We start from the raw sequence: 18,524 nt of genomic DNA, 5'->3' as shown, positions 1-18,524 counted from the left end.
TTTTTCTGGCTTATGAACAAGAAATAAAGGGATCCTGCACGTCTGTCCAGGGGTGTCTCTCCTCAATTCTTTCCACGTCGAAGCCTGGGGAGGGTCCCCAGTGCTCTAGCCACGTCACTGTGGGGTCTGCCCCCCTAAGCTAGACTCTCCAGTGCTGGAGGCTGCCAGCCGCGGGGCAGGAGGCGGACAGGAAAAGCCGTCTCTGTGTGGCAGCCCCAGATCTGCGTGGTCTCGGCACTGCTGGCCGGAGGGGCCGGTGGGGAGTGGGGGCAGCTGCCCCTCCCTGGATGGGTTACCTCCCAGGACCGGCCCTCTGTGCCCTTGTGGAAGCACCTTTTTATTTCCTCTTCTTTGTAACATCTTCTTTCTGGTTATAAAAATAAAATGCGTTCGTTGTAGAAAATGTGGGAAATGTATAAAACTATAAAGAAAAAAGTGACCCACACAGACCCTTCTGCCCACCACAACTATGATTATCTTTTTGGCATTTCTTTCTGATTCCTTGAAGAAATTCTTTTTAAAAAAATACGGCTTCATTTTAGCGCGTTATCACCCTCCCCGCCAGCTCTGTTTACGGGCCCTGATGCGCCATGATGAGGACCCTGCAGGGCGACCTTCTGGGGCTGGTCGGTTTCCCCAGTTGCCAGTCATGCGTGATGAGCCTCTTTGGGGTGTCCCTGGATGGCCCCAGTTCCTGTCACCTCCTTAGCCTGGACTCTGGGACAGCATGACGTCTTACACTGTCTTCCCGAAGGGTGGGGACGTCCAGGAAGCCTCTGAGCAGTGGCGGCCCAAGGGTCCCCAGGGAACTCAGAACAGCCAGTCCCCTGGGAGCCGGGAGGCCCCCTTATTGCTCTCCTTCACTGTCAGCCGTCCCTGCAGGGGTGGCCACCTTTCAGGGGTCACCACTGGGCTCCAGGCACCCCCCCACCTCCAGGCCACCTCAGTCCCCCGTAAGGACAGCCCCTCTACCTGGGGCTTTTGGGCAGTGGCTTGAGTCTGCTTTTCTGTTTTCAGGTTTAAGCCACAGAAACCAGCAAAGACGGGCAGGTGGGGCTTTCCAGAGGCCCAGAGGTCACAGATGTGTACGGCAGTGTCCTGTACTCACTTCCAGACTGGGTGATTAGTGTCTCCTAAATTCCACCTGGAACCTCAGATTGTGACCTGTTTGGAAGTAGGGTCTTTGCACATGTAATTAAGGTTAGGATTGAGAGGAGACCATCCTGCGTTAGGCTGGGTTCTAAGTCAGGCAGGAGTGAGTGTCCTCATAAGAGAAAAAGGCCGTCAGGGAGAAGTCATGTGAAGATGGAGCCCCGGACTGGAGGGGCGTGCCCACAGGCCCACGGGCACCTGGAGCCCCCGGAAGGTAAGAGGCAGGAGGACCCTCCCTGGATCCTGGGGAGGAAGCGCGGCCCTGGGACTCCTTGACGTGGGGCTTCTGGCTCCAGAACCGGGAGGGAACAAACACCTGTTACTCAGGCTGCCCTGTTTGTGGAACTTCGGGAAAGCGCTGCTGTCCTACCTGGGGGAGGGAGAGCGCCAGCCAGGGCAGGTCCCGGCTGCCCCTGTGTGGGGGCCGTGACAGCGGCTCGAGTCCTGGCCGGCACGGCAGGCAGGCGGCCGGCCTCCCACTCCTGCACCTGCATCCTGGGCAGGCTTCTCCCGCCACGGGGCTCCCAGCGGGCCGGTGAGTCCCCTCCGTCGAGCACCCCACGCAGGCCAGCCGTGGAGTGAGGTCTCCCAAGTGAGCAGAGCTGGCCTTCGGTGACTGGGTCCATCCCAGAGCTGTGGCTTCCTCGGGGGGCCCCATCCTGGCTCCTCGTGGTCTAGGCCGCGGCTGAGGGCTCTGGGTTAGGGCTTCCCCAGGTGTGACCCACCCCCGGGCAGGGAGGGAGGCTGTGGGGAGAGTCCCTGGGCTCAGGGCAGCTCGGGCCCCCTCCTAAAACGGTCCTCACCCACCCCTGAGGCCTGTCGCCACCTGCACCTGCTCTGGCTGGTCCCCGAGGGCTCAGGGCCCCTGGTGCTTGCTGCTGTAGGGGGCAGCTGAGCTAGGGATGGCCCTCCCCGCTCTCTGGGCCTGGATCCAGCTGCTGGCCTGCAGGGCTCAACCTTGCTGGGGCCTGTGGCCCTGGCTTCCCTGGTCCTGGGTGACTGTACCTCGAGCAGTGCCCAGCTGTCTAGCCTCCGGGGCCACTGGTCCTCAGAGCGGCCCAGCCTGACCCCACAGGAGCTGCTCCTCTGCCCCCTCCTCCCACTGCCCCCCAGGCTGATCTGACCCCCCAGGCCCTCTGGGATGGCCCTGTGCTCTCCCAGCCTCTTCCTTCCTTCCTCGGTTCCAACTTGATGGACCAGCCCCTGGGCATTTCCCCAGGCTCTGTCATGCGCCTGTGGTGCTGTCCCCAGGCTGGGTCGGGCCTTGCTGGGGGTTCTAGTGCAGACTGCCCGTTGCGTTGTATCCTCTCCAATGCTGTTCCTTTTGTTTCCTTTCCTTGTTTTACTGGACCGGCAGGACCTCCAAGGAAATGTGAAACAGACGTGATGTCTGGTAGACAGAATACAGGCTCCCAAAGGTGTCAGCGTCCTAACCCCCGGAACCTGTGAGTGTGTGATCTTCGTGAGGAAGGGACCTCGCAGCCGTGATTAAGTTAAGGGTCTTGTGATGGGGGACTGTCCTGGGTTATCTGGGTGGGCTGGCACTTAGATGGGGGACAGAGGGTCAGAGGGGAGAGCAGGTGTTACGATGCTGGGCTTGAAGATGGGTGAGGGGCCTGGAGCCAAGGGATGCAGTGACCCCTGGAATCTGGAAAAGGCAGCAAGCGGATTCTCCCCCGGGGCCTCCAAAAGGAACCTGCCCTGTGGACACTGTGACTTTAGCCCAGTGAGACCCATTTCAGAGCTGAAGGGGGATGAGTTTGTGCTGCCGTAAGCAAGTTTGTTCCAGTGGCCGCGGGAGACGCCAACAGGCGACACTGGCTACCTAATCCCACTCCAGAGTTTCTGGGACCCAAGTTCCTGAACGCTACCCTTCTCACTGGATGCTTCTTACTCTCTTCTGTGTGTTTTTCATCATTTTCTGTCTCTGTGCTTCACTCTTGACTTTTCTTCCAACTCACTAATTCTGTCTTTGCTGTGACTGATTGGCTGCAGTCATCGCCTCCCTCCTTCTCTGTCTCTGTCTCTCTGTCTGTCTCTGTCTCTGTCTTTATGTCTCTCTGTCTCTCTCTGTCTCTCTAGCTTTCCCTCCCTCCCTCCCTCCCCCCATGTCTCTCTGTCTCTGTTTTTCTGTCTGTCTGTCTCTCTCTCTCTGGCTTTCCCTCCCTCCCTCCCTCCCTCCCCCACCTGTCTCTGTCTCTGTCTGTCTCTGTCTCTCTGTCTCTGTCTCTCTGGGTCTCCCTCCCTCCCTCCCTCCTCCGCGCTGTCTCTCTCCTCCGTCCCTCTCTCGGCTTCAGTACTGTGCTCCGTTTCTGTGTGTGCACAGAAGGGAAAGGATAAGACACTCACAGAAGGTCTCCTGTGTGTCACATGCTTTGTGCACTCCATTCCCTTTAATAAATCAAAGCCCCTGTGAAGCAGGTATTATGTCCATTTTCCAGATGTGGAAGTTGAGTCTCAGCGGCCTGTGCTGATCCCACAGTTCGGGGTAGAGACCAGCTTGCAGTCCATTTGGTGGCTCCCACATTGAGTCTTTTGAATGTTTTCCGCTGTGTGTCATTAAAACAATTTCAGTGGCCACAAGTGCTTGTTTTAATTAGTCAACCCAGAGTCTCAGCCCTCCCCATTCTGCCCCTAAAGGTGACAGCAGCCCGCTCCCCTCCCAGGGTTCATACAAGAGGAAATAAATGGGAACATACACGGACGTGTCTCCCTTTGCACCAGGGTGAAATAGTCGCATGACTGTGGTCCTGCAGCTGACCGCCCGAGTGCAGCAGTGCTTGGCCGGGCTGTGTGCCCTGCGGATGAGGCTCGTCGCTGTGGTCTGGTGTGGCCCACTTTCCAGGTGACCGTGAGCTTGTGCTTGCACTGCTGGCGTGGACCTGCAGGGGAGGGGAGCGTGAGCGTCGCGGCCGCAGCGGGGTCTGAGCCTTCCCGCCGAGCCTGCTCACCTCCTCCTCCTCCTTGACAGAACGCAGGGCTCTGCAGGTTCCCGCCGTGGGAACTCCCCACCACCGTGCCAGGGGAGGCCGGGGTCCTTTCCGGGCAGTGTCTGTAACAGGGGAGAAGGGAGAGGTTCTGTGCGCTCAGAGCGGCACCGAGAATAAAACCGTGATGAACGTGGGGTGGGGCGGGGCCGTAGTCTTCTTTAGTCTGCAAACCCTGTGCCGTCTCTGAAGAGTGTTTGGAAGGTGGGAAGGAGGGAGGCTGCCCACAGAGCTATTTTTAGATGAGATTAACATTTAAATCCGCAGACTTTGAGGAAAGCACAGGTATCCTTTATAACGTGGGGGCCTCCTCCAGCCAGTTGAAGGCCCTAAGAGAAAAGAGTGAGCTTCCCCGAGGAAGAGGGGATTCTGCCCTTGACAGCTCAGATCCCAGCTGCAGCACCGGCTCGCCCGGCTCTCCAGCCTCTGACTTGCCACAGCTGTGGCAATGACCATTCTCTACCCCAGCCCCATGTTCATCTTCCTAAACTGACACTGTCGCCACTAAACATTAACTTCCCAACCCCTCATCCCCAGCTGTTGGCACCCTCCATTCTACTTTCTGTCTTTATGAGTTGACTACCTAAGTGCCTCATATAAGGGACTCATAGGTGTCCACCCCCTGCGTCTGGCTTATTTCACTGAGCGTCGTGTCCTCACGGTTCATTCGCAGTGTAGCGTGGCTCAGAATTTCCTTCCTTTTGAGGCTGAATAATATTCTGTCATGTGGACGGACCACGTTCTGTTTATCCTTCATCAGTTGATGGACGTGGGTTGCTTTTGTCTTGTGGCTGCTGTGAATGACGTTGCTATGAATGTGGGTGGACAGAATTTTTAAAATTAATTAGTTAATGTTTTAAATGGCTGAGTAATAGAATTTGATAGTATATTTTCAGAATTCAGACTGAGATAAAAACATAAAAACAAAAAATTATCATGGATTTTGCCGCCGCGGGTCGGTGGGATGCTGGTGCACGTGTGCCTGAGACCCCGCCCCCCAGGCCCCGCCCTCAGGCCGTGCCCTTGGACCAGCCCCATTTTGCCCAAAGGACCAACAGGAGCTGAATCTAGAGGAGCTACGACCCCCACTGGGACCCCTGGCTGGGAGAAGTCAAAGCAGCTGGGGGGTGTTGGATGTGGCTCGGTGCCCACTGGGCAGGCCACTGGGGGCCGGCGCCCCTCGGGGCGGATGTGAGGCTGGGCGCCGTCTGCCTGGACGTGTGGGTGCCTTGGCCCAGAGCCTCTTCCCGCCCGAGGGCCCAGCAGCCGAGCGCCTTGTGAAGCTCAGATAACGGGGCCTGAGACGCAGGGCTGTGGGGCGGTGACACATCTTTCCCCTAAAGTGGCTCTCAGAGGCGGCCCTGACCTGCGGCGAGCGCAGGGCACCGCAAACCGCAGGAGGCGAGGGCTGTGGGGACCCCCCCCCACCCCTGCCCACCCAAGTCAGTGGGCTCGGGAGCCAGGAACACAGGCTCCCCCCAGCGGATGGGGCAGCCCTACCGGGTCGAGGTACAGGACCCCCGGGAAGGGTCCCCCGCACCGCCTTGGTCACTCTCAGGGGGATCCCCACATTCTGAAGTCTCCAAACACTCAGGAACCTCACTCAGACCATAGGGGCAACCGTGCACGTCAGACCACCAACCCACAAGGGCTGAGAGCCCAGGCGCCGCACGACAGCCCCGCTTCCCTGTTCCCAAGGCTGGGTTCCCTTTGAGACCTTAGCCCCTCTGCTGCCAGGAGGCCTTGGCCACAGCGCCCGCCCGTCCCGCAGGCCTTGTGGGACCTCGGACTCCTATGGTGAGGTGTCCGGCCACCCCCACTTCCCAGCACAGCAGCTGGGGACAGGGAGGGCACAGGTGGCCCGAGGGGGTGTCCTGCTGGGCAGAGGGGCTGCCAGGGTGGGGCTCGGCTAGGTAGCACCTGGAACCTGGTGGGCTGCCGGGGTCTCAGGCTGGGAGCAGGGAGCCCTGAGACCCGCCCTCCCCCTCTCCCCACTCCCGGACGCTATGGGTCCGTGAGATGCACAGACGCTGATGCAGGGACTGACCCGCTGGAGCGGGTGTGGGCGGGAGGTGGGCGCGACGCCCCACGAGGCCGGTGACACACGCGGCTGGGGCAGAGCAGGGGAGCGGAAAAAGTGAGTGGCGGCAGGCGGCAGGCGGCAGGTGGCAGGGGCCGCCTTACGGGAAGGCGGATGCAAAGTGCTGAGTGTCGCTCTCGGTCTCACTTCTTATCTGAGCGCGGCTGCCAGGGCGGGCGGCCGGCACTGCCAGCACACCCGAGGCCACTTCCTTCCCTCCCTGCTCTTTCATCTTAAAAAATTTTTTTCCAGTATCAATATGAGCTCGTGGTCTTTTAAACTTGCTCAGAGTGTGTGAATCAATTAGATTTTTCATGTTAATTTTGGCAGTTTTGATGCTCAGATTGCCCCCTTGTCTTTTGACCGGACCCCAACCTGGTTCCGTGCTCCGGGGCCGAGTGTGTCCATCCCTCCTGCACACACCTGAGGGCTGGCGGCCACCCGGGAGCCAGTTCACCCGGAGTCCGGGCGGGGCCCCTGCTCCTGCCGCCCCGGGGCCTCCCCGCCTTCGGCCATCAGGTCCAGCACAGGGAACCCCGCGTGCTCCTGGTTTCTGCCAGTCTCGCCGGGAGCTGTTGCACAGGTGGGGCTCAGGAGTGAAGGGCAAATGCTCCGCTAACTGCTAAGCAGCCGCTTCCAGCATCCTTGCCCAGGGTGTGGTCAAGCTTTCCGAGATGGCCGGTGAATAGGTGTGGCTGTGATCTGCAGTTTCCTTATTTTGAGTGAAAATAAGCATCCTTTCCCTGTTTAAGGGATATGTGTGCATATGTGTACATATAACATGTGGGAGGCATGTGCGTGAACAGTCCGTCATTTCTCTGGCTCGCTTTTCCATTGCAACTTTGACCTTGCTGTCTCCCCGATTTTAGACCTTTCTCTAATTGGAGCATTGGCCTTCTGCGCGATATTGCAAATACTTTCCCCAGTCTGCTCGTGCTGATGTTTCTGCTGTGCTACAGGGTTTTCCCCAATTTACACAGTTGAATTTCCCCATCTTCTCTTCCATGGCACCTAGGGTGAGCCGGCATCCCTGCCCTCCCTGTGAAGTTCTGGTAGGTTTTTCTCCTGTGTCTCATAGGGTTGGGATCGATGCAAGCACAGGGTAGGAGGGACGTGTCTACCTTACTATACACTACTTTCCAAATAGCTGTGCTGTCCCAGCACCACCTAGAAAAAGTCTATGGTTCCCCACTCATTGGCTCTATTCCTGCCTTTTCATGTGCTAACGCCACTGTTTTAATGATCATCAGTATTAGATCTGATAAAGCTGCTCTTCTTTCACTTTCCTTTCCTGGTTTTCTTGGCTGTTACTTGCCTGTTTATTTTTCCAGATGAACTTTACGGTTGCAAAAATGTGGGGTTTTACTGGGATTGTATTACATTTGTAGAATTAGGAAGAACTGACGTGTCGATGGCTCGAGGCATCCGCCCCAGAACATCAGGCCACGCCTGTGCTCTGCTCTCCTCCTGCGGGTTCGTGCTTTTCTCACTAGATCTACGTCTTGGACACGCAATCTTTTCTGTTGCTGTCATAGGCGGAATATTCGCTATCACTTTTTCTTCTAAGTGGTCACCGTTGGATGTACGGAAGCCATTTATTTCTGGATGTTAATTTTACAGCTGCTCCTGGACTAGATTTTCCTGTTGCCGTAGCAGTTTCCCCACAGAACCTCCTGGGTTTTCCAGGCACAAAAGCCCACGTCGTCTGCAAGATTCACCAGCAGTGTTCCCTCCAATGTCCCAGACCCGGTGACTCTCCCTCTGCCTGGGACAGTCTCCAGGATGGCAGGCACAGGGTGTGGGCTCAAGGGCTGAGGAGCTGGTGGGGGCCGCTGTGCTCCTGGCACCTGCGGGTTTGGGCGAGGCTCGCTGTGGGGGGCAAGGTTGGGGGTGTCTGTCATGGTAGTCAGGGACAAGAGCCGATGACCTGTGTGGTGGCAGTGCATCCCCTCCCTGGGGGACTGAACCATCATCCAGTTTGCAGAGGGGAAGGGACTGGGTTTCCCCACAGATGCCAGCCCCCCAGCAGCCTGGCACCTGCTCACTCATAGCATGCGGCAGCCCACTCGCTCGCCTACCCGCTCCATCCCCTCGCCGGCCTGGTGTGGGGACACGTGGGGCTGGGGCAGCACATTCAGGCACAGCTGCTCAGTTGGGGACATCCTGTGCCAGGTTCGGGGGCAGGGGGCTACAGGACCTGGGGGCGTGGAGCCTGGAAAGGGCTTCTGGGGGGGGGGTGCCCGGTGGCCCCCTGAAGTCAGAGGGGTTTCAGGCTGTGGGCGTGAGTGTGGTGGGGATGGAGAGGAGGGGCCTTGGAGGGCCAGGCCGGGCAGGCTGGTGCGTCCTCCTTCCTCAGGCCGGTGTCCAACGAGTGAGGAGGAAAACTCGGCGCCTTTCTTAGAGCTTTCATCACTCTTTAATTACAGTGTAACAGAGCAAGGAAGTGTGTGTGGACCCCTAGATGGGACACGTGCCTCCGAGTCCCCCACACCCAGCTGCCCCGGCCACGCTGCCCCGGACGTGTGTGTGCAGGCCACGGGGAGTGGCGGCTCCGTCGGAGGGGTCCCTGCTGAGGGGGCCCCGCACCTGCCCCACTGCCCTGGAGGGAGCCCGGCGGAGGCCCCTTTAAGTAGCACCGTGAATGGGCGCCAAGGAGAAGTGGGGATACACGGTGGACACCAGGGCCCCCAGGATGGCCTCGGCGGGGTGACTCCAGCTCCGCCAGCTCCCTTCATTGCCTGTTTCCTGGGCTGCATGACGGGCCTGGGCACACGTGAGGGTGGAGGGGCCCCACCACCGCCAGGAGCTCTCTTCCAGGCCTGGGGGAGCACGAGGCCCCAGGGGAGCCCTGACCTTGTGCATTTCCCCGTGTGCCCCTCGGGGGATCCGTGCTGGACCTACCAGGCCTGCTCCAAGGCGGAGTCTCCAACCAGGACCCGCGGGCCCCTACGTCCAGGCACCAGGCCCTCCTGGGAGGCAGCTGGCGTGTGTAGGAGGGAGGCTCTGGCCAGCTCAGCCTGAGACTGGGTCTGGAGTCCGGGGTGAGGCTCCTTCCCCTGCCCATAGAGCCGGGCAGGGCTGGCAGGTGCTGGCAGGGGTGGGCGCGGTCACCCTTGGACAGGCGGTCACCTCCTGGGCGGCCCTACCACTCTGTGCTCTTCCAGGGAAACTGTCCACCCCGGCTCTTGGCGGAGGGTCTGAAGGACTCGGGCCAGCCGAGGAAGGCGGTCAGAGGGGCCAGGAGCAGTGTCCGTCCTCAGTCCTCAGAGGCCGGGGCCCCTGCGGGCTGTCTGCGGAAGCCCTGCGGCCTGGGGAGCCCGGCCTGCCCGGGAAGACGATGGTGGCGTACTCGGTCTGCTCAGGGACACAGGGGGCCGGGGGATCCGGGGTCTCCTCTCGCCACTGGAAGTCCAGCTCCCCGTAGTCCACGGTGCACGCAGGCCCGGCGGGGGAGCCCTCCTTCTTGGGGAGAGAGGGAGGGACGGCTCGTCGGTCTCCGAGGGGCTGACACGTGCGCGCGCGCGCACACACCCCCCCCCCCCCACACTCGCACGCGCGCGCACAGCAGGGCAGGGCTGGCCACCCAACCTCGGACACACGCATTGGTGGCGGGCGAGGGGCGTGGCTGCTCTGAGGCCGCCCACCCCGGGCAGTCGCCCCGCCCCCCGGCAGTCGCCCCGCCCCCCAGGGAGGTGCGGCCGCGGCGACGGCACCGCCAAGGGAAGGACGCTCACCGGAGGCTGGTCTTCGCTCCTGCGCGCGCAGCCCTCTGCAGAGAAGCACACGAGTCAGGGAGCCCCGAGGCCCTGCTGTCGTGGCGTGGGGTCTCAGGGGTCCCTGGGAAGGGCACCAGGCTCGCCGCCCGCCCCGCTCGCCTCCTGAGGGTCCGGTTGGGACCTGGGTTGTCTGGGCCCCAGAGGCCCGCCTGGCTTCCAGGCCTCACGTGCGGCCCAGCCCCGCGCCCAGCGCCCGCTCGGCTGCCGCAGCGCACACAGCGGGCGCATCATCAATGATCCCCGCACGTTCTCAAAAATATTTGAGGGCGGGAAGAGCGATTCCCTGGAGAGATGACCTCCCACAGGGGCTCTGCTGTCAGCTGGGCTGCACCCCTACCCCGCTCAGCGGGTGGGGTGTCCTCAGCGGTCTCCAGGCGGTGGGGCGGAGCCGGGGGCTCCAGGCCTGCAGTGGCTGTGGCTGTCACCTCGGGCGCCCAGCGGTTAGAAGAGCTTTCAGTGTCCTGCAGCCTGAGGTGCAGCCCGGGGTGACTCAGCCTTGCGGGGGGCTGCCCTCCCCACTCCCCTCCCTCAGACCCCTCCTGAGAGCAGGCACAGGGCAGGGGCACTGCTGGGGTTGTGAGGGGACCTCAGACCCTGGGAAGCCCAGTCTGGCCCCTCCTTGTGGGGGGACACGGAGGGGCTAGGAGTAGGGGAGGGGTGAAGGGAGGGCGACTGTGGGCTGCGCCTGTGGGGACCGGCGGGGCATTACCTCGAGTGGCCCAGAGGAAGACGGCCGCCAGGACCCAGGTCAGCAGCAGCAGCAGCAGAACCCCCAGCAGGGCGCTTGTGATGCCGGTGACCAGGCCCTGCAACTGGCCTTCGGGCCTGGGTGGGGGGCTGGGGCGCTCTGTGGGCAGCTCCAGGACTCCCTCTGCAGGGGCAACAGGACAGGAGTCAGAGCCGGGGACCCAGGGCCCTGCCCTCTGCCAGTCCTAGACCTGCACTGACCAGTCTCGCCCAGGCCTGCACCCCGGCAGAGCTTCCGAGCACGAGCTCATCCTGAGAGGCGCCCGCCACCGGCCCCCTCCCTCAAGGACAAGTGGGTCTGGGGGTGCTTCCAGTCATGGAGAGCCAGCGCCATGGGTCGCCGTGGTCCTGGGTGTGGGACAGAGCCCTGGAACGGAGCCTGGCAACCCCTGCCCACTATGCCCCATGGCTGAGGCTGCTCCTGCTGGCTGCCCAGACCCTGCCCTGCTCACCCCAGCCTTCGGGGGCCCACCCCAGCCTTCGGGGGCCCACCCCAGCCCTCGGGCCCCCCCTCCGCCCTGCGCTCGGGTCTCCGACGCCCGCACCTGTCACCGTGAGCTCTGCAGGCCGGCTCTCGTTGATCTGCGTCTTGGGGGGCAGGTAGATGGCCCCACAGAAGTAGACGCCGCTGTCATTGCGCTGGGCGGCCATGATGCTCATGTGGAAGCGTCGCCCGCCGGGCAGCGGCGTGACGTGGAAACGCCGGTCCCGGCCAGGCTGGCTGCGGTCCTCGGGGAAGGCGGCCAGCTTGTCCGTCTGGTTGCTGGGGCTCATGCGGTACCAGTTGAGGACGAAGTGCTCGGGCTTGCTGGAGAAGCTGCAGGTGAAGGTGGCGTTCGCCCCCTCGGGCACAGTGAGCCGGGCCGGGGAGAAGGTGAGGGGGCTCCAGGGCCTGCTGGGGGCATCTGAGGGGTGGAGAGAGGAGCGGTGGGCGGGCATGCGGGGGGGGGTATGGGGACAGCCCACCAGCCCCTCCCCCCCCACTTTCCCAAGGCCCGTCTGATGGGAGGGTTGTGCAGTGCTTCTGCCACGGGGCCTTGCACGCCCCCAGGGACGGGGTGCTCACCTCTCACGGGCCACTCCATGGTGGGACTTTGTCCTTTGACGCTACTGAGACCTGGGGCCAGGGCTGCGATCTGGCTCTGACCTCCAGGCCCTCGTTTCTCCCCCGCGTGGTGGTTTAAGGGCCTTCACCCCCTCCCTCCTTGAGTCCCAGTTGCCAGTCCCCGCAGGCCCGACCCCCACGCTCCCAGACCCGGCATACTGGTCCTGCCTGCTCTGCGCTGGGGGAGGGGGAGGGTAACCGGGAGGCCGGGCTGGGCTGGTGGGGGCGTCCCACGGAGAACCCAGCCCCGGCAGGCTCCATCTCAGGACCAGCTCGGAGCTGGGAGCCCCCCCTCCGCTCCCCCCGTGGGCACTGCTGACTGGGCAGCAGGAGGCCCTCCGTGTCTTCTGCCACGACGGGAGACTGGTGCTCAGAGGCCAGCCGGGCCATCGCCCCTCGCGTGGACGAGCCTGGGCTCTGCCTGCAGGCCCCCAAACAAGGCCAGCCGTCGCCTGCCAGGCCCCACCTGGGGACGCCCCGCCACCTGCAGGGGCCCACCTCGCCGACACACACACGCAGCTCACGCTGGCACGCGCACGCATGGGTGTGCACGCCCTCACACCCAGCTCGCTGGCTGGGGGGTGGGGGGAGGGGCAGCCCCTCCCGGGAGATGCCCAGCCGCACCCCACACGGAGTCCAGGCTGACGTGATGACCCGTGTTGCAGGGAGGGGCCCCGGGTGGGACCCACACGTGGCCAAACCCACACTCGGTGCTTTAGCCCCTGCGGACGGACGGCTCATGCTGGGAGCTTGCGCAGTGGCCCCTGATTTGCACACAGCGGCAGGCCTGAGGCTGCCCCCCCCAGACCCAGCTCCGGGTCTGCGGCCAGCTCCCCTCAGCCCCCTGCCCGCTCCTCCAAGCGGGGGTTCCCCCGGCCCCTGTGGAGGGGCAGCTCTGTGCAGGGTGGGCGGTTGTCCTCGCATCTCTGTGGAGGGCCTGTCCCACTGGCAAAGAGGGGCGGGGGCAGCGGGAAGGCCGAGGAGGCCTGCGGGCGGCCGGGCCTCCCCTCTCAGCCAGGCCCACGGCCCTGCGGGGCCCGCATCTGCTCCCCCACCACCGCCCTGCCGCCGCTTCGGTACAAGCTGGACACAGATTTGGTCAAAGTCGCGTGGTGGCGATGGTGCACCGGATCTGAGAGCCCTGCTCTGCACAAGGCCCTTGGGCGCCCCCCACCCCCGGGCTCCCACCTGCAGCGAGCCCACGTCTGGGTCCGGAAACCCAGGACGCCTCACAGGTACCCCAGGAGCCCCTGTTCTGGGTGGTGCCCCCCAGACTGTGCTCCCACCCGTCCTGTGTCCACGCCACTGCCCCTTTCCCACCTGCCAAGGCCTCGAGTGAGCCCCCTGGGGAGCCCCCCTTCCTGCACAGGCCCCTCCAGCAGGGCCCCCATGAGCGCCTGCGGGGACCTTCGCTGACGAGCCCTGCGTGGACGGCGGCCCTGCTCGTCTTCAGTGCAGGCCCTCACCATCACCCCCATCCGCCAGCCTGAACTGGTGGCCATTTGAGTCTCTTGTCTACCTGCTTGCTCTTTGTGGGGACTCTCACAGAATCTGGACCTGAGCAGCTGGGACCCTGGGCTGCCTGGGTCCCTGGCCTGGTTCTCTACACGGCCTCCCCGTCCCGCTCAGGCCCTGGGAACTCCAGGTCCCTCCCAGGGGCTCTCCAGGCCCTGCTCCCTCTGGACCCCATGGCCTCCCTGCTGCCCCTCAGACCCCTCCCCCAGCACAGCCCTACCTGGGTGCCTGTCCCGGCCCCCCCGCCCCCCCTGGATCCTCACAGTGTGGGCAGAGGCAGGGGCTGGATGCAGCTGCTGGGGGGCCGGCCTGGGACACATGCATCCCTTTACATCAGCCTTGGCCTGGGAGGCTGATAGCAGAGCTTCCTCCCGAGTCCTGGGGAGTCCTGGGGTCTCACTTGCTTTATCCCTGCAGTATGAATGTCTATGAATCTTTTCTTATGTTGTTTGAGTAATTGAAAATTTAAATATTGTCTATTTATGTAATAATGGAATGTCAGTGAGGGGTCTCCAGGCCTGTTTTTCTGTTTGAGGAGTGGGTTGAGGAGAGAGCCCCTGAACCCCAGCAGGGTCGGGAGGGAGAGACCCTGGGGGGGGTGCCTGGGTGTGGGATGGAGTGTGAGTGTCGAGGTGGCACCAGCCCGGGGCTCCCATGGACGGAGGCCTGGCACGGGCTCAGGGTGGCCTCAGAGACCACATTTCACAACTACCATCTAACACCTGATATAGGCAACACCCGTCAGTGGGTGCTGAAAGCATTGCCCAGCGGACTGCTGGGTCCCTACCTCGGGTCTCTGATTCATCCCGAAGGGAAAAGAGCACCTTCCCCCAATACTTTGCAGTGGACCCAGAGGGAGCGACCCCGTCGTGGGGTCTCCGATGGGTGCCCCAAGAAGGACCATCATGTCTCTGACCTCCCACAAACAAACAACAGACACACCCAGGTGGCAGGTGCTTGCACACCTGGCCTGGCTCCTTCAGGAATGCCAGCACCGGCAACAAAAGCAGAAATAGACAGGTGGGGCTACATCAAGCTAAAAAGCTTCTGCACAGCAAAGGACACCATCAAAAAAGGACACCATGAAAAGGCAGCATAGTGAATGGGAGAAAATACTTGCAAATCATATATCTGATAAGGGGTTGATATCCAAAGTATATAAAAAACTCTTATAACTTAATAGCAAAAAAAGAATCTGATTAAAAAGTGGGCAGAGGACCCAAAGAGACATTTTTCCAAAGAAGACATGCTGACGGCCAACAGACACATGAAAAGATAGCTGCTCAACGTCACTAATCATCAGGGAAATGCAAGTAAAAACCACAATGAGGTATCACCTCACACCCATCAGAATGGCATCGTCAAGAAGTCTAGAGATAACAAGTGGTGAAGAGGATGTGGAGAAAAGGGAATGGAAACTGACACAGCCGCTGTTGGAACAGTACGGAGGTTCCTTAAAAACTAAACATAGAACTACCATGTGATCCAGCAATTTCACTTCTTAGTATTTATCTGAAAAAAATGAAAACATGAACTTAAAAGATATATACACCCCAATGTTCACTGCAGCACTATTTACAATTGCCGAGCTATGGAAGCAACCTCAGTGCCCATCGACAGAGGAATGGATAAAGAAGATGTGGTGTATATACAATGGAATACTACTCAGCCATAAAAAAGAATGAAATCTTGCCACTTGAGACAGCTTGGATGGACCTAGGGAATATTATACTTAGTGAAGTAAGTCAGGCAGAGAAAGACAAATACCGTATGATTTCACTTATATGTGGAATCTAAAAAAAACCCAAAAAAACAAAACAAGACAAAAACTGAGCTCATGGATATAGAAAACAGATCGGCAGTTTCCAGAGGTAGGGGCTGAGGAAATGGGTGAAGGTGGTCAAAAGGTACAAACTTCCAGGTATAAAATAAGTAAGTCCTTGGGGTGTGATGTACGGCGTGGTGACTAGAGTTAATAATTCTGTGTTGCGTATTTGAAAGTAGCTAGGAAAGTGGATCCTGACAGTTCCTTTCACAAGAATAAAACCTGGTAACTGTATATGGTGATGATATTAGTTGGGCTTATCGTGGTGATCATTTTGGAATATATACAAATACAAATACACTGTATACCTGAAACTAATATAATGCTATGCCGATTACACCTCAAAAAATCCTAATTCTAAGGATTTCCATATCTAAAATAAAATTGAGGTTTGATTAAAAACAAACAAACAAACAAAAATGCCTGCTGTAGATCAGAGGAAGCTGAGGACAGTGGCGTCCAGATGAAGCCGAGGTTCTGGACTCGGCTCCATCAGGGAAAGAGTCCAGCCAGAGGGCAGGCTCGGGACGCCAGGGCATCTGATCTATGGGACTGCATCAGCCACCGTCCCGGGCGTTAGGAGAGTCTGTGACTAATGCTTAGGTGACCAGCGGTGCGCGGATGGAGAGGGCTGTGGGCTGCACCGGCCCCCAAATCCCCGCGTTCAGCAGCACCCCGCAATGTGACCTTATTGGAAACAGGGTCTTTGCTGATGTGATCCGTTGAGATGAGGTGTGGGGTTGGTGGCCCCTAACCCGACACGACCGTGTCCTTACTGGGGAAAAGGGGACACGTGGACAGCCCTGCACACGGGAGGACGCCGTGTGACACGGAGCAGAGCTGGGGTGACGTGTCCACAGGCCGAGGGACACCAAGCATCGCCACCACCGCCCGCAGCTGGGAGGGGCCTGGAACCACCTCTCGCTCGCAGCCTCGGGAGGAAGGGACCCCGCGACACCGAGGTCCGACTTCCAGCTTCCAGAACTGCCGGCCCATAAGCTTCTGTGGTTCCAGCCGCCTGCCCAGTGTGGGGCATTTGTTACCGAAGCCCCAGCCAACTAACACAGAAAGCCAGTGTGCCAGGGTTACCAATCGGAGACTCTGGGTGAGGGTGTTCACTGCTGTGTTTTTGTAACTTTTCTGTATCTTTCAAATATTTTTCAAGTCTGTAAGTTGAAAAAAATAACACATATCTGACTTGAAAAAATGTGTCATAGGCTGGGCCAGACAGTTCTTATAAGATCGAATTCTCATGACGCTATAAGGCAGGCATTATTATCACCAAACTGCAGGAGGGAAAACCGCAGCTCAGAGAGGTTAAGGGACCTGCCTGAGGGCACAAAGCTCACCAGTGTCGGCTTCAGTTGGAACTCAAGGCCGGCCCCTTTCACGTTTTGATCTTCCCCTGCTTTGGGAAGGGGCCCTGGTGGGGAGTGGGCAGCCGAGGGTAAGTCACAGCGCCCCCCAACCCCCGGGCCTTGGTTCCTCCTCCTGGGATGACACGTACCCCGTCTCCACCCCCACGCCGTGCCTGGGCTCCCCAAGTCTCCCCACGGGGCACCTTTCGGCCACAGGCTCTTGGACCACTGACTGCAGCCGTGAGTTTCTTCCGTCCATCCTGAGAGCGAGGCCAGGTGAGGGGAAAAGCAGGGCGACCTGGGCGCTGAGCAGGTGCTGAGCAGGCCCGGCTGGGCCGAGACAGCTGAGGGCCTCTGGGCACAGAATCCCGGACTGGCAGCCAGTGGGGGTCAGGGCAGCCCCACCTCGGCTTGGCCCTTCTAGGGCCCTTGACCCCTGAGCCCAGCGAGGTGTAGAGGACAGGCCCTGGGTCTGGCTGGGGACCCCTTCCCATCAGGGCAGCACCGGGCGCAGTGGCTGAGGGCAGGGCAGCCAGGAGGGGCCTCTGCCTGACCACCGCTCTGGCCACGGGCCTGCAGGGCCTGCCTAGGGGGCGGCCTGTACTGAGGGCCTTGGGGCCAGGGCGCCTCTCCAGAACCTGCTGTGGACGCTCTCGGATGTGCCCGGGCGCTGTGCTCCAGGCCATCTCGTCCAGAGGCCCAGGTGGGGCTCATCCCAGGCCCACGACGGGGTGGGTCTTTACTGGAACTCTTACACTTCTGACATAATCGGAGAAACATCTCCAGGCCACCCAGCCTGTGCCCTCATGGAAACAGTCAGTCCCTTCCCCCCAGGAAAACACAAGCGGGGCCGAGGTTTGGGGCTCTGGCGGCCCAGCCCTTTCATCCTACAGAGAGGGGCATGAGCTTGCCCGTCCCTCGGGACTCCCAGGAAGAGCTGGGATACTCCTGCCTGCTCATGAGCAAGGAAGGGACTCACCACCAGGTGAGGGGAGTGGGTGAGGAGCCGGAGCCCAGAGAGGGCCCTTCACCTGCCCAAAGCCACACAGTGCCCTGCCAGGGGCCGTGCTGGGCCTCAGGGGCCTGGTTCCCAACCCCCCCTCCCCCCCCGCCAGAGACTGAGAACTGGAGGTCTTTGCCCAGCCTGACCCCTCGCCACCCAGCCCCGACCCACATACCTAGGAGCCATCCTGGTTGCCAGCCCAGCTGCAGCACGGCCCAGACGAGTGGCCACAGTGCCCGCGGGGTCCCCATGCCCGGAGCGCCAGCCCGCCCGGCATGCTGTCTCCTCTACTGCTTGCAGAAGTGCAGGAGGAAAGGAAAGTGTCCCGGGTCAGGTCGGAGGGCCACGCCCCAAGCCCCTGCCCCCTCTTCCTCCTCCTCCACTTGGGCAGGGAGTTGGTGGGAGGGAGAGAAATGCTCTGCGCGGAGATAGAGATGAGAGAGAGGGAGAGAGAAACAGAGAGACAGAGGCAGGGGGAGGGGTAGGGGCGCCTCCATCCCGGGCACTTCTTGTCTCTTTATTTGTTGGTGACTCTTCCGGAGGCTGTGGGTCCGCTGGGAGGGGGTGCAGGGTCTTCTCTCCTCCCCTTCCCCAGCCGTCCCTCTGCCCTCTCTGGGCTCAGGTCCCTGGAGCCACAGTGTTTGAAGCACCGCACTCTGCCACTGCTGGGCCAGGCCTCTGCTGCCCGCCCCCGCCACCCGACGGGCTGTGGGCAGCGGGCACACTGCTGCCCCAGTGGGCAGTGAGGGTCCGGGGCCTTTCCTCCAGGCCCACCTGAGACCCTTTCCCTCTTGTCCTACCCGGGGCCCTGGGCCCCTCCCTGCCCCCATGGTGGCCCTGCTAGCCCCGTGCTGAGGGGCGTCGGGGCCCAGCACCAACCCCCTTCAGGAAGCCTTCAGGGGCTTCCGGGGCCAGCTTTCAGGAGGCCCCAGGCTGGGTGCGGCCGCGTTTCCAGATATTTCCACTATCAGCAGCT

At 61.0% G+C, this 18,524-nt stretch overlaps 1 protein-coding gene across 1 annotated transcript; it reads right to left on the bottom strand.

Moving 5' to 3' along the window:
• Nucleotides 1-6,728: 6,728 nt before the first annotated feature.
• PDCD1 (programmed cell death 1) lies at nucleotides 6,729-17,900 on the bottom strand. Its single transcript, XM_082397638.1, has 5 exons — nucleotides 17,724-17,900; nucleotides 11,288-11,647; nucleotides 10,705-10,866; nucleotides 9,954-9,988; nucleotides 6,729-9,678 (listed from the first exon to the last, which is right to left on the bottom strand). The coding sequence occupies exons 1-5, from the start codon at nucleotides 17,797-17,799 to the stop codon at nucleotides 9,448-9,450; spliced, it is 864 nt and encodes a 287-aa protein (XP_082253764.1). The 5' UTR covers nucleotides 17,800-17,900; the 3' UTR covers nucleotides 6,729-9,447.
• Nucleotides 17,901-18,524: the final 624 nt, after the last annotated feature.

The sequence above is a fragment of the Balaenoptera borealis genome (assembly GCF_965194805.1).
Source record: "Balaenoptera borealis genome assembly, chromosome: 6".
In the NCBI taxonomy this organism is placed as follows: Eukaryota; Metazoa; Chordata; class Mammalia; order Artiodactyla; family Balaenopteridae; genus Balaenoptera; species Balaenoptera borealis.
This window is presented reverse-complemented; position numbering and strand designations above follow the sequence as displayed.

Bases quoted from the DNA above. Each gene is read 5' to 3' on its own strand.
- PDCD1 (XM_082397638.1), bottom strand. From the start codon at position 17,799: ATGGGGACCCCGCGGGCACTGTGGCCACTCGTCTGGGCCGTGCTGCAG. The intron at 9,989-10,704 runs GTAATGCCCCGC...GCTTCTCTGCAG, and splicing joins CTTCCTCTGGGCCACTCGAG to AGGGCTGCGCGCGCAGGAGC. The intron at 9,679-9,953 runs GTGAGCGTCCTT...CTCCCCAAGAAG, and splicing joins GGAGCGAAGACCAGCCTCCG to GAGGGCTCCCCCGCCGGGCC.